The following is a 15243-nucleotide window of genomic DNA, read 5'->3' as shown; positions in this document are numbered from 1 at the left end:
TACCATGCCTACCAAACAAATGCAACATCCAAGGGCTCATCACACAGCAATATCTACATAGATAACTTACGGCACGGTCCCAAGTCATAAAACAAAACTGCCTTCAAGTGAGCAAAGTGCATTCACACTGCCCATTTTAAATGCTGAGCAGTTCTTAAATATTGAGTGTAACAGAGAAGCCCATTTTAATAATTTAAAACGGATTTTACACTGATGGCATATTGATTTATCCTTGATTTACAAACTTCTCCTGCCGTTCATTAAGCCATCTAAAAATGCCCTGACAAATGGAATCTCCATTAATTACTATCTGTCACCAGTGAAAAGCATGATGTCTTGTTTCCTTGGAAGTTTTCAGCTGATTTCCTCCCATATCATAAAAATGATATTGTGAAAGTCTGAGCAAATAAATAAAAAAAGGTCCTGAAGTAGCTGTATTTGCCAAAGCATTTCGTTAATGGACATCTTTAAGTAAGTGATGCATTTCAGTAAGCTGACGTTCCTGTGTTGATGACCTATAAGCCCAGTGGGCTTGTCTCCAGCCTGTGTGTTGTCTTGTTTCTACAGAGTGTTATTGTAACCCCTTTGGCTCAATCCATGATCGCTGTAATGGCTCAGGATTCTGTGAGTGTAAGACTGGAACGACAGGGCCTAAGTGTGATGAGTGTCTGCCGGGAAATTCCTGGCACTCCGGCTGTCAACGTAAGTAACTCTGGGAGCTGCCCTCTGCCTGCTGAGTATGGCTAATTCTGCTTGTCTAGGCCGGTGTGTGCAGCTTCTCAGAGCAGAAAAAGACCCAAACTGCTGACAAGCTTTAAAGGCTATTGAGTGCCTCAGCCTACTGTAGGAGAGTGATCCATCAGCTGTCCAGCTGGCTTCTTGGAAGCTCGTCTTCATCCTCTCTGATAGCTGGTGCAACTTCTATTGAAATATTGTATGGAGGTGCGTGTACCTGGCCAGACCATAAATTAAGTGGTACAACAGGGACCCAGCTTGGAAATCCTCACCACAAAATGAAGGGTAATGTGTATGTGGTTAATATATTTCTTCTACTGAAAGCTACCTAGGGGGCTATAGAGTTCATAAATTAAATGATATCTACATAACATATTACCACCCTTGCTATCACACTCATCCCTGAATCCTAACCAAAAACCTGGAGGTAATAAATCTAAGGGATATTTTAATTCTCAGGTAAAATAAGTGACAAAAATCAATATTGATTTTAAGCCTTTTTGAGGTGAGGCACCCGTAACGAGCCTTAGACAGAAGTCATTTGGTTCAACTTCATGTCTCTGGAGATTTGCAGGGCTTCTTAAAAGCTTGTCAAGGCAGGTGGCATGTCAGTGTGTATACAACAGAATCTGCAAAATCCAGCAGAAGCTTCCTCCTGTCATTCTTAGCTTTTTCTGCTTTTTAATTCTGCACTAACTTGCCCTTGTATCTCTCCTTAAGCTTGCTAATATTAAATAACCAGAAGACATGTCCTCTTGAGCAGAGAAGTCCCATAGCAAATAGTGCAAGCCACACATGTAATTTTAGATGTGTCGCACAACTGTAAACCCAGCTGCTTGGGAGGCTGAGATTGGGAGGATCACAGATTCGGGGCAGCCTGGACCAAAAAAGTTTGTGAGACTCCATCTCAGTGGAAAAAAGCTGAGTATGGTGGTACATGCCTGCCTGTCATCCCAGCTACAAAAGGAAGCATAAAATAGGAAGATCACTGTGCAGGCTAGCCTGGACAAAAAGTGAGACCCTATCTACAAAATAATCAGAGCAAAAGTGTTGGAAGAGTGACTCAAGTGGTAGAGCACTTGCCTAGCAAGCACAAAGCTCTAAGGTCAAACTCCAGTACCAACAATGGTCCTCTTTTTAAAGATTTTATTATTTAACCCAAAATGTGTGGAATAGTATCTTTTATATTTCTTATAAGTAATATCAAACTTGTTGAGAATGTATTTTCCACTCTTTTGTGGTCTCTAGAAATAGATTTTTTTTTTGTTTCATTTGTTTTTGTTTGTGGTGGTACTGGGGTTTGAACTCAGGGCCTCACACTTGCTAGGCAGGTGCTCTATACCTTCAGCCACACCCAGCCCTTCCCTGCTTTATTTCTCAGGTATGGTCTTGTGTTGTTTGTCCAAGCCAACCTGGACCGTGACCCTCCTATTTACACCTCCAAGTGTAGCTGGCATGACACTTGTGTTGAGAAGAGGATCTCACTAACTTTTTGCTCAGACTGGCTTGGAACTGCCATCCTCCCAATCTCTACCTTCCAAGTATCTGGGATGACAAGCAGGAGCCACCACACCCAGACCAGATGTGTATTTTATATCTACAGAACATCTCAGTTAGGACTAGCCGTATTGCAAGACCTAACAGCCATTGTGTCTACCATGCTGTATGACATAGCTCCAGAGTTCTTGGCAACATTAGGACTTGAACTCAGGCACTCTGCCACTTGAGACACTCCAAGAACTCTTTAACTCCAGAGTTCTTTCTGCTTAGTTTTCATTTGAAAAAACAATGTAAACATTCAGGAACTGTCTAGAGCCAATTTCTATAGAAAATTATGCTATATCTATAATATAATAATAACTTCTGTATTCTATGTAATAAGTTCTATATATAATAACTGGCTACAGCTAAGTTTATAGAAAATTTTACACAAAATGATAGAATGCTCTTCTTGTCCTTTGTAGTTATTTGGCAGCTACACTTAAACACAATGTAAAGCCAAAATAAAATGCTACGGACAGCAGTGAACTGTGGTGATAAGCAGAGATATTTGCACTGAGAAAGTCAAAGTTTAAATGAGATCTAAACGTGAGGGCTGAGGTCTTTAGTCACATTGGAGAGGACTATTGAAAGGAAATCACATAGTTAGAAATCAATCTGCAAACCTGTACAGAAATTCTAGCAAAAGCCATGGCTTAAAAGCCCCATATGCTATAAGTTCCTTAAAAGCACTGGCCCTTAGGGGGATCCCAGGAACCACAGGAGGAGGCAGGACTCAGGCGGCAACCATCAATTCTGGGACAGCTTGACATTAGGTCCAGAACTAGCTATCAGTGAGAAGAAGAAAAAGAGGAACAGAAGAAGGATAGAAACAAGTACCAAGACTCAAGGGATAAACAATAAGGAGGCTGTAATTAACACACACTTCTCAAACAGGAAGTGTCGTGTTAAGTTCTTAAAAAAGCAGAACCTAATGAATAGGTTTTGGATAAGACTTTGGAAAGGAAATAAATTAATTTTGCCATGGGGGTGCATAACCAAAAAAGGACCTACCTAAGTCAATTTTTCTATATTAATTTTTGTAATATTAAAAAAAGTTATGTTGCCAAATTTTCCCTTGTGGAATCTAAAGACTGAATTTAAGCCTGTGATGTACAAATCACAAAACCCACTGTGCCTTTCAGCTCCATCACCTCCTATACTTGTTATATGAACCACTTCCAGGATGAAGGGAGAAAGTGCATTTATCCTCTTGAGTGTGCATTTAGTACCTATTATAACTTAAGCATTGGGTTAACAAGAAAGGCTTCAAGGAAGAAGAGAGCTGTTGTGACATGTGGACATGGGGTTCACCATCTGGAGTGAGACATTGGCATTTACCTCAACAATTATGATGGAAATCAGAGCTGAGGAGGAGATAGACACATGACTGTTTATGAGTGAAGACCAGCTGGGGAATAAGACTCCTCAAAGAAGTGTCTTATGAAATAAGCACTAAAGGATTAGTAGGAGCCCCCCAGAATAAAACAAAAGTAGGCAAAGGTGCATGAGCTAACATACCATGTCCTAGAAATACCAAATGGTTTTGATGCGAATAGTTGATAAGCTGTGTGAGTGTGTGTGTGCGTGCATACGTGCGTGTGTGTGCTGGAAAGGAGAGGAAAATGAAAGCAATGAGGAACTGTATCGTGTGATCTCTTCAATTCCAAGATAAGAAGTTTCATTTCATCAGGGAGGGGAATGGAAACCATTATATGGGGGAGACATGGGATACATCATATAGTTTTAAACAGAGGAATGAAAGGATCAGATTTTTACTTAGAGAGACTTTTCTGGCTGTTCATTAAAAGGAAAGGTTGAAATTAGTTTTATATAAAAATTTAACATATTTCAAACTTCTCTTGAGGACACAAGAGTTTATTTTTTTATTTTATTTTATCTTATTCTGAAATCTGTTTTCCTTCCACAGACACACTCACCTAGGGCTGATACTCTACATTCTAATATTGAAATTCTTCAGCCATTTGGCAAATGGCTGCTCACCAAGATCCTAACAATGCCTTTGCCTGGAACCCCTTAGATAATACTCAAGATGCGACCACCGACAGGGAGTGGCCTGTCACAGCAGGATGCCTCCGGCACCTGCTTCAGTATTATGGCAGGTGTGCGTTCTGATTGGCTGGTGCTGGTAGATTGATAAACATTTTCTAATCATTCCTTGTCTTCACAAACATAAATGCACTCAAAAATGTCTCTCAAGTCACTCTTTCTCTCTTCCCCACCTCCTCCAACACATAATTCTCCTTGGCCCAAGTTGAACCTATCCTTGGGTTGGCCACAATGCTATTGACAAAGACATTCTGCAGGCCACAGGAAACCAATGGCAAGAAGAAAAGCAGTAGTAGAGTAAGGTTGTCAGTGACATTGGCAGCAATGAGCTGGGACTGCCAGAAAGGGCCCATGGAAGATTCTAGGAAAAGTCTAAGAGGTCCAGGCACCAGACTCCAGTCTCCACACCACCACTACCACCAAGAACTGTGAAAGGAGCAGTATGGAGCTACAGTGCAAAAGAACTTGGACTTCAGAACAGAAAGTAAACAAAGGGATCCAGACACTGACACTGTCACTGCATTCTGTGAGTAGAACAAAATGAGTGTGCTTTTTGAATGGGTTCTTGAGTCCCATAGACCTGAGTTTAAATTCCATCCCCATCCCTTTGTACCTGCAAAACCTGGAGGAAATTACTTGGACTATCTAAACCTGGTTGTCCATGTAAAAACAGGAATTATAGGATATAACCCATATGGCTATTGAGAAAATTAAAGGAAAATAATGAAGTGGTCTGCATAGTGCATAAAAAGCACTCATTTATTATTACTTTCAAGCACACATTGATTAACAAAGGCCTAGACAGGAATCCATGTCAAGAATTTAGTGTACGGATTTATAATAGTTGTGATATGGGCCCAGCATAGATGCCCAATGGCTGATGATTGGATAAAGAAAGTGTGGTATATACATACCCTGGAATATTATTCAGTCATAGAGAAGAATGCAATTATATCATTTTCAGGTAAATGGATGGAACCAGAGATCATCATGTTAAGCAAGTAAGCCAACTCAGAAAGACAAATATTGCATGTTTTTGCTCATGTGGAATCTAGACCTTAAAAAATACTAATATGACATGATTGTAAAGGGAACTGTTGGGGGAGGAGGGATCAGTGGATAGAAGGAGGGGAGTGAGTGATGGGGGTGAATATTATATAATATTATAGAAGTACTAAATATATGTATATATACATACAGACATGAAAATAGCACAGTGAAACCCACAAAAACCATTTAAAAGGGGAGGGAGGAGAGGATGGTTAAGAAAGAGTAATATACATGGAGTGAACTTTATCAAAGTCCATTCATTATGTACATATTATAAATATTATAATGAAACCCCTCTGTACAATTAATTTATCCTAACAAAAACTAGATGGAAGAAAGCTCAGTGAACAGTATTAGTGCAAAACTTGCAGCAGGATTGGCCAGTATTGAAGCACCAAATTATTTATCTAGGGGCTTCTAAAAAAGCATGTTGGCTCAAGATGGTGCTAATACAAGAGGCTGAAGCAAAGCTCACCCCAAAAGTCAACGGGTGGCTTCCACTGTGGAAATTAAAGAACTCCAGGCTCATCAGTAAGCTTTCTGAGTGAGGGGGGCACCAATTCTCTGTAAATGCAGGCCAGTCTTTCTAACAGAAAAAGTGAAACACCTGAAAGCCATCAGAATGAATGGTCTTTAGACAGCACAGAACAAGATAATCCAGAAAAGAAAACAGAAATAAAAAGATTTTGAGTAGGCTTGGCAGAATCAAAATTAGTGTCAAGGTTGCCCAATAGAAGAATAAAACATTGAGAAGAAAGAGAAGATGTTTTAAAAATATCCCTTTTGAAATCAGAGAAGAGGTAATAGCCAAGTCCCAGAGAACAAAGATGAACCTCCTAAAAAGAAAGTAGTACTCCTTGCTTTATATATAGAATTAACCCTTGTCACCAGCACCAAAAAGCCTGGACATAGGTTTCTGACTTTCTAGTTAGATAGACTAGAAATAGCCACATAGAGAATAAATGAAGCTGTGGAATACATTGCTTTCTAGAGGACATACTTAAGATCCATTGGACAATCCTTCAGTGTTTATTAAAGCCACCAATTGTGACTCACTGTTACCTAACCTGTGTGAATATTAATGACATTTTCAGAACTCATAGCCTGCATATTTGGATTAAAATAAAAATATTTGGTTACATAAGGTAAATGCTACGGTTGTGGAATAGAACTGTAAGAACTAAGGACACATAGCAAGGAAGAGAGTGACATCCATTTGCTGGAGCATGGCCTCAATGTCATCAGAGACTGGGTTCTTAGAAGGATCAGGAAATGTATTACCAATAATAGTGAAAAGTGCTTAACAGGAGGCTCGATAGCCTGACAAATAAAATGTTTAATTAAAGTTTAGTAACGTGTTTTAAATACCCTGACAAAACTGTCAAACCAAATGCTGAGGCAAACCACAGAATAGTATTTTTTTAAAAAAAGAGATCATCTCAGGAGGATAACAGAAAGTTTGGGGAATAAAACTTTGTGGTTTAGATGTATCCTCTTGCAGAGAGTACATAATACAGCTTTAACCAATTACCAAAAATGTAATGGCTTAAAACAATGTAAATCATGGTCTTCCAGTTCAGTAGTTAGAAGTCCATAGGGTCTCCAAGTAAGGATCCATTTTCTTACCTTTCCTAACTTCTAGAGGCTTCCACATACCTTTGCTGTGTGCTCTCTTCCCCTAGCTTTCAGGAACTTTCCATTTATTTGTGCCACCATCACCTTTCTCTGACTTAAGGTAAAAAAGTATTTTCATTTTTTTTTTCCCAGTGCTAGATATCAAAGGCAGGACCTCACACATGCTAGGCAAGTGTCCTACCATTAAGCCTCATTCCAGCCCCAGGGTCTCTACTTGTAAGGCCTGATATGAACAGAAGGACCCACACAAAATCCAAAATAATCTCTCCATCTCAAATTCTTTTTTTATACCTTATTTTTCTTATTGTTGTACTGGGGATGCATGGTGAAATTTACAAAATTTCTAACAAAATATTATAGTTGAATTCACCCCCTCCAAAAATCTCGAATTCTTTTGTTTAGTCACATATCTTTTAGTCAAGAACAAAAACTGTATAGAAAAGGAATCACGGTTGTATATTATATACAAATTGACTACTTAGAGGGAATATGGTTCAATGGGAATTGGAAATTAGAACTGCTCTGTTATCTTCAAAACTGAGGATTTCAAATATCAAGATATCTGCTAAAATATGTGTTCTGATGAAATTGTTGACTTGCATTGATGAGAATTTCTTCACTGAACAAGTGGAAGTATTAGTCAGGAGAACCACTAGAACCACTGACAGTTGTGTGGAGATGTCAGTGTCACATGAGGAATGAATGCTCCTAAGCATTTCCAGTGTACTGTTCCAAAAAACTTCAAAATATTTTTGATAAAAAGGTAAAATCTTAGATCCTCTTTAAAAATGTGCATGTAGGAGAAAATGGAAGACTTCTAAAGAAACCAACTTAACAATCAAAAAGCCTTACTTATGAGGATTTGAGGAGCTTTAATTTGATTCCTAATATGTGCTAGACACAGTGATAAAAAATTAGGCTAAACAAATAAACTGTAAAAATGAAGATGGTGGAGCAAAGCATGAAAAGTAGCTAAGTAACATATATGTGGAGATCTTAGATAACATTCTTGCTCAGATCCAGAGGACTCTTGAGGACGGTATGTCACCAGTAGCAAAGAATTTCCTACAATTTCAGGGTAAAGAAGGATCAAAGGAGGTTATAGTTTCACTGTAGCATGTCCCGAGAAGCCTGTATAAAAAGAGTCTAGTTCTTAGAAGCAACATTTTAACTGTAGTACACAGTGACATGGGAGAGTCCTCCCCTTGATGAAGGTGTTTTCATATGAAAGGAGATGAAGCATGTTGGTATACATATACAGATGTCAGTCAGTGTTTGTGTTTGACACATCAATCAGTTCATGGAGACAGGGCAAGGACCAGAGGTAAAAGGAGGAGGTGGGTTTCCAAGAATTAGTTCCTCCAGCCATCTGAGGAGATACTGGGTGCATAGGGTAATAATAACTTCCCCAGAGTCTGGATAAAGTTCAGACAGAAGCTGAATGTGGTCCTATTAGTGATGCTTTTGAAGAGTTTTAGCTTAAATAGAATGTCAAGTTAAAAGGCCTCTTCAATTTTCCAGCTCTGACTTCAGACCAAGCCCAGGGGGCAAAGGAAAGGGACCTTGGGAGTACCCAGTTGAGTTTTTATTTTGAGCCAGTATGTTTACTTCACGTTCCTCTACACTCTAACCTCTCTTTACCCACAAATTTTAAATACATGCATACCACTCTTCACATTCTGAATCCTCTGAAAGTCAGAAACTAAAGATTTATATAACTGCTTATTCTAAAGATTGTTTCAAATCACACCTCTTCTGTTGCTGTAGTTCAGAAAGTTTTCCTTCTTTCTTCTTTTTTTTCATACAAGATTAACTTCTACAAGCCTGACAACTTGTGATCATGGAAATATTACGATGATGTCTTCAATTGCTTCTGTGAGAAAAAGATTATACTCCCTGGACAAATACTTTGAACTTAACTTGTAATTTTTCAATTGCCTCTAGTTACTGTCTCTTCCTATTTGCTGTGTTCCACTAAAATGTCCAGTTCATATTTCACCAGCTGACCTCACATGTTGAATCCTTTGCCAGGCAGAATGTCACTTGTCTGTGATGCTTCAGAGCATTTGCAGCCCTAGACATACAATTTTACTCATTTAGCTTTTTTATCTCTATGACTAAAACTTTGTCACCTCAATAAAATGAATGGCATCATTGAATCCAAGCTTTTAATTTTGCTGCTAGTAACTTGAATGCCAGGATCAGTTCCCTTGCTGGGTACCATATACATAACAAGGATAATAATAAACACAAGAGGCCCTTAATGCCCCTTGCTGTCTAGAGGAATGGGAAGGCAGTGCTCTTTAAACAGAGTCAGTCGGAGCCTCCCAGAGATAATTGAAAAAGGAAAATATTAGGAAGCCAGAGATAGAAAGTAGCAATTTGTAGGCATTAGAAATATGCTGGGCAGCCCTCCTGGGGAACAAAGGCTCATTTTGTCAGCTAGAAGAGCAAACTCCAGGCTGTCTCCCAGTTGTGAATTTTTTTCCTGATTCAGCAGGAAGATGCCATGCCATGCAGCCATGCTAAGAGCCATCAGTTTCCAGCTGTAATTCTTATTTTCCCTTGAATCTAAACTTTAACTTGTGAGTGTTAGAAAAAATCCACCAACCTCTAATACATCAGGGACCTAATGCCACCTTTGAGTCTCCACTCAAGACTAGGGTATCAGGGCTGATGTGGTGGAAAGTGCTGGAAGTCTTTACAGTAATAGCTCTGTGTGGAGCAACTATAAGAGGTAAATATGGATGGAGCTTGCTTGGCAGGAGTGAGTGGTTCAGAATGCCCTCCACAGAACAATTGTGCCCTAAATACACTCCAAACCCACAGCTTCCGAACTGTTGAAGCCTAGCAGAGGACACATGCAGACAGTGCACAGATTAGACAGCAATTTCAGGCACCTCCTGGCATTCTGTGCTCTGCCTGTTAGCCTACTCCTAGCTCTCCTGTATCCGTCTCAGAGAGGACCTCAGCTCTCACCTGCAGGACAGCTTTCCTCTCCATATTTACTCGGTAATCCCTGCTGACTTCTCCTTCATTTGAAGAGAATATTAAGTTCAGGGTGTGCCTAAACTTAACTCCAAACTTCCCAAGTTTAACAGTGAAAGGTGTGTGAAATGCCAATGCTTATGAAAAAAATGCAGGCACAATTTCAGCTATGAGCAGCGGTCAGGTCCTATCCATAATAAGATTGAGAAGCCAAGTGTGAAGCTCTGTCTTTGTTATAGACAGAATGCTCACCTTGAGCCGGTCATTACACACCAGGGAGTGAGTGCATGTGTGAATGTGTATACAGTATGTGAGAAAGAATATGAAAATCTGAAGCTAAATATATAAAGGTAATGTCTACATATGCTGCAAAATGACCACCCTACTTGAAACTTGTGGAAGAAAATCGTCATCAAAGGGAAGGGCCAGTCCTCAGCCCCCATCAGAGCAGAATGTCAGGATCAGACATGATAGACCATGGTGGAACTAGGAGTCAATTGAGCAACGTGAAAACAATGCTTAGCGTTGGAGTCAAGGGTCTTGATTCTGGGTGTGTGTGCTGACACCTCCCCTAAGAATGTTGCTTGCCCACCTCAGCCTTCTCTGTGTTGCTTCTGAAACTCCTCATGAGGATTTGGACATATTCCATGAATCCTGCTTGGTCTGAAAGTCTGTGATTCTGAAACCTCATAAATGATATGAACTTTTTACACGAGTCAATTCCTGAGATATAATAATTATTATTTAAAAATAATAAAAGTTATTTTCTAAGCTCTCTCTGCAAAGGGAACAGTTAGGCATTATCTCAGTCTGCAGAGGAGAGAAGATGATTTTCCTCATTTAAAGATGGCAAAACAGACATTTGAAGAATGGAATTCCCCCAACTGAAACACCTGATAAGTGGGACAGAAATCAACAGCAAACAATGAATACTGATCATGTTTGCCATGGCATTTAATAAGATTTTTGTCCTTTTTACCTTGCAGATAGAGAGAAATTATTTGGGTTTTTTTTTTTTTTTTTTTTTTTTTGGCAGTACTGGGGTTTGAACTCAGGACCTTGTGCTTGCTAGGCAGGTTCTCTACCACTTGATCCATGTTCCCAGTCCTTTTTGCTTTAGTTAATTTTGAGATAGGGTCCCCCTTTATGCCCAGCTAGCTGGACCTCGATTTTCCTATTTGTGTTTCCCTATGTAGCTGGAGATGACAGCCATGCACCACCAAACCCAGCTATTGATTGAGATGAGGTCTTACAAACTCCCTTCCACCCCCTTGCTAGCTTCAAACCACAATCCTCCCAATCTTCTCCCAATTTACTAGGATTACAGGCTTGAGCCACTGCCCCTGGCCTCGTGCAGAAGTTTTGACAATTTATTTCTTGGACCAACAAACTTGTCTGTGAAAAGCCAGGTAGTAGCTATGTTAGGGTCTGTGAGCTATATAGCCTCTGTCACAACCACTCAACTCTGCTGCAATAACAGAAATCAGTAGCACACAACACTCACATGAATGAGTATGGCTGTGTTCCAAAGAAACTTCAGTAAAGGACACCAAAATTTGAATTTTACATAGTATTCACATTTAAGAATATTATCCTTTTTTATTTGGTTTCAACCATTTAAAAATATAAAAACTATTCACAGGTCATATGCCGCAATAAACATGGGGAACAGGCTGGATTTGGCCTGCAACCATAGTTTGATTTATTCCAAACTCACACAGCAGTTAGAAATGAAAACACAGAGGTGCTATTAAATAAAATGGAGGAAGTATGAAGCAGGAGTCAGGAGAGAGTAAGAAAAATGACATTTCATTAAAATCTTGACATGGTGATCACAGGAAATTGATCTAACTCGTTCATATTTACAAGGCCCTAATTGACCTTAAGAACCATGTTAGGATTCCAAGAAACATGGAGGCTTTGACCATTTAATTTCCAGGACAAGATCACAGAAATAGTTGATGCCAACTGGTTAAAGGCTTTTGGAGCCAGCCGTGCCAATTTAGCATCAATTTCGTGCAATCAGCAACTAATGAAAGGGAAGTCAGGGTGGCCAAAACATGATCAGGATTGCCCATGTTGATGTGAGGAATCTTTCTGTTGCATTCTGCATCATCAACCCGTCACCTTGAAAAAAAATCTCTATTAAGAGGGAATTACAGTAATAATATGAGGTTCCAACACCAGGGCTCGAGGGAAAAATGCATACAGAATGTGTTAAGAACATAGAGGTTTTTTTTTTCTTTCTCATTGCTTTTAATATTGGTAGCAATTATTCTGAACAATATGTATGTCAGAGTTTGAACTCCTACCCTTTCTACCCCAGCTCTCTTTTGAGTGTGACTGAGCCTGTTAAACTCAGGACATTCTGTATTGCTCATAGGAATGATGGCATGACCTATTGCTATTTGAATGCATATGTGCTTTTCATCCCATATTTGTCAAGTTTGCTGTTTTTAAAAATTATGGTAAGTATTCAGTTATTCTGTGCTGAAAGGTGGAGAAAAGAATACTACAAAGACAGAACAATTCATTATCTTGATGTAAATTCCAATAAAGTTGGGCTCCACCTTGAATAGGCACATATGCACACAGACATTCAGATCCACACACAGTCCATATGCATTGCATCCAATCTTAATCTCTAACATCATGATTAGCAGTGAAGACCATTCAAAGACTGCTAGATGTTTATTTAAAACAGAAACAATTGCTAAAATGTGTTTATAGCAAAATTACTGCCCCTATTCTGTAAAGTTATATTAACATGACATATTACAATTGCTTTTTCTAAACTACAACTCTGGAAAAATGGGCATGTGTTTCAGAGTTGAAACATAACCAAAAATGATGAACTACTGATGCAATTATTATTCAGAATTACAGTTAGGCGTCTTTTTCAGTAGTACTGTTGACCCTGTGGACTACATTCATATGTTAATTTGTGTTCTTTATCATGAAAATCAATAGTATGGAGTACTGCATTGTGCACATGGATTTCAAATGCAAAAAAACAATGTTGGGGAGTTTGCTGGAGAGTTCGGTCTGGGCTAATCTGGTGATCTATGAATGGTGTGCTGTCAGAGACTGTGATCACTAAAGTCACTGTGAGGTTGCTGAGTCTGCTTTCTCTAGGGCTCACATGGAAGGTATTCTTTCCTGGGATGTTGCACCCTTGTTCTTTCTAATTAAAATAAACATTAAAGTTGCTGATTTTGCAAAGAGGATGCTTAACCATGTAAAGACATAACGTATGAGTCCCATTTAATCATATCTGAACTTGAAATTTTTGAAGTAAGTACTTTACTGTGCAGAGTCTTGGAATGGAGGAATTTGTGCTTCACTTCATAGACACATCTAATAAAGCAAGATTAAATCAACCATGTTAATGTGTCCTTTCACATACAACAAGTGAGATCAACTCATGCTACACAGGAAGTGCATACCTTTCATTTCATCCGTGGTTGCTAGATTTGATTTAACCAAGGTGATAAAAAGAACTTTGTAATACAGTTTTACTCAGTTTTTGAATTCTTCTCTCTGGCAAACTGGTTTAGCTAGTATCAAGTTGCCCAAATCACTCATTTGTCCATTCAGTCTTTCCTTCACTTACTTACTCATTCTTTAATTCAGACAATCATTTTGTTTAACATATATTGAAGTTCTAATACATATCAGAAATTAAACTATCTTTTTGGCACCAAAAGACAAATAAAATGTGATTCTTGTCCTTCAATGGTTGACAATTCAAGAGAGGTCTTAAGTCTGACAGAAGCTCACTCTGGTTGAAATCTGAGAAAACTGTTGTCAACCTCTTTTCTAGCTGGCTTTTTTGATCATAAGCAACTCTGACCCATACTGTTAGACTCTTATATCTAAGTTGGAACCTTCTAGCCTTTTTAAGTTAGCCACTCATTTTAAGTCATGGTCAGCTCTCCTTATTAATATGCAATAACTATGACAAAGGCCACTGTGCATTAAGGGCTTTCCATGTGTTAGACACTATGCCAACCCATTTATAGTCTTATTTAATCTCCATAAAATCTCATTAGCAGTCATCCCCATTTTACAGATAGATAAACTGAGGCTCAGAAAGGCTAAGGAAGCTACACAAAGTCAGTAACCTGCAACTTAAAAGTTTGGTCCTTCAACCAACAGCACCAGAGCACTAGGGAATTAGGCTTTGCCACAGCCCTGATGATCTGTTTTTAACAAGTTCTCCCAGTGAACCTTATGCACATTAAAGTTTGAGACACAAGGACTAGGTAATAAGTAGGAATTTTAATCTAGCGCAGGCTGACTCTTAAATGAAAATATGTACATAGCAATGACAATAGCAGCAATATATATATATTTTATATATATACCTTTATAAAGATATTTATATATCTTTATATATGTAGCAACAAATATATATACATATATGTATTTGCTATTTGTTTTAAATCACTCAGTGTTCATAAAATAATGATGGAAATTGAAGGACACACCTGTACCTTGGGGAAAGTCAGGTAAGAGGCAGGAACTCATACAAGTATCTCACCTCATCAGTCTTATCGGCATGCATTGTACAAATTCAAATCACATTAAAATAAGGAAAACCATGAAAACTTAAACAAGCAGTCTATTTGTTTTCTTTCATCCATACAATTTAAAGGTGGTTAATATTTGATAGGTTCATAATAAATATTTTAATATAGTATATTGCATTTGGTTATGAATATATCAAAAGGAAATACAAAGTGAGCTCCAAAAGATAAACTTTTATTGGGTACATGAGATAGAGAACATAAAATTTCATGGCAATTACCATTTAATCTATTCATGTTTGAAACATATTGAAAGAGAAACTCATAACTCAGCTAATTGTTATGAATTATTAATTGCTCATTTGAAAAGCGATGAGCAGAACTGTACTTGTTGAAAAACTCTTTCTCAGTGGCTTTAACCTTTGTGTCATTGGTTTTATGAGAACAAAAAGGAAAGAATGACAGCAAGGTTCTAATCATCCAAAACTAGAAAGTGACAAGACAGTGAACATCTCACTGACTAGCTAAAGGTTAATCGAGATGGAAGTGAAATAGTTGTCACTGGTCCCACTGCAGTATGCTGAAGCGTGATTCTCTGGGGGTGGACCCCAGGCATCTGTATTTTACAAAACTCCCCAGGTAATTATAATATGCAACCAGGATCGAGGACTGCAGATTCAATAATTGTGCATTCTCA

At 38.6% G+C, this 15243-nt stretch overlaps 1 protein-coding gene across 5 annotated transcripts in view; it reads left to right on the top strand.

Annotated features, from left to right (window-relative positions):
- Positions 1-15243, top strand: part of Ntng1 (netrin G1) — a 321200-nt gene that overhangs the window by 275009 nt on the left and 30948 nt on the right. For 3 of the 5 annotated variants that reach the window (XM_074050871.1, XM_074050868.1, XM_074050870.1), the window contains one exon: positions 568-702. The exons of the other annotated variants lie outside the window; for them this stretch is intronic. In XM_074050871.1, the coding sequence (XP_073906972.1) occupies positions 568-702 (135 nt within the window). The remainder of the gene's footprint in view (positions 1-567; positions 703-15243) is intronic. 5 annotated transcript variants of the gene reach the window in all.

Source organism: Castor canadensis, chromosome 12 (assembly GCF_047511655.1).
Source record: "Castor canadensis chromosome 12, mCasCan1.hap1v2, whole genome shotgun sequence".
NCBI classification, from domain to species: Eukaryota; Metazoa; Chordata; class Mammalia; order Rodentia; family Castoridae; genus Castor; species Castor canadensis.
This window is presented reverse-complemented; position numbering and strand designations above follow the sequence as displayed.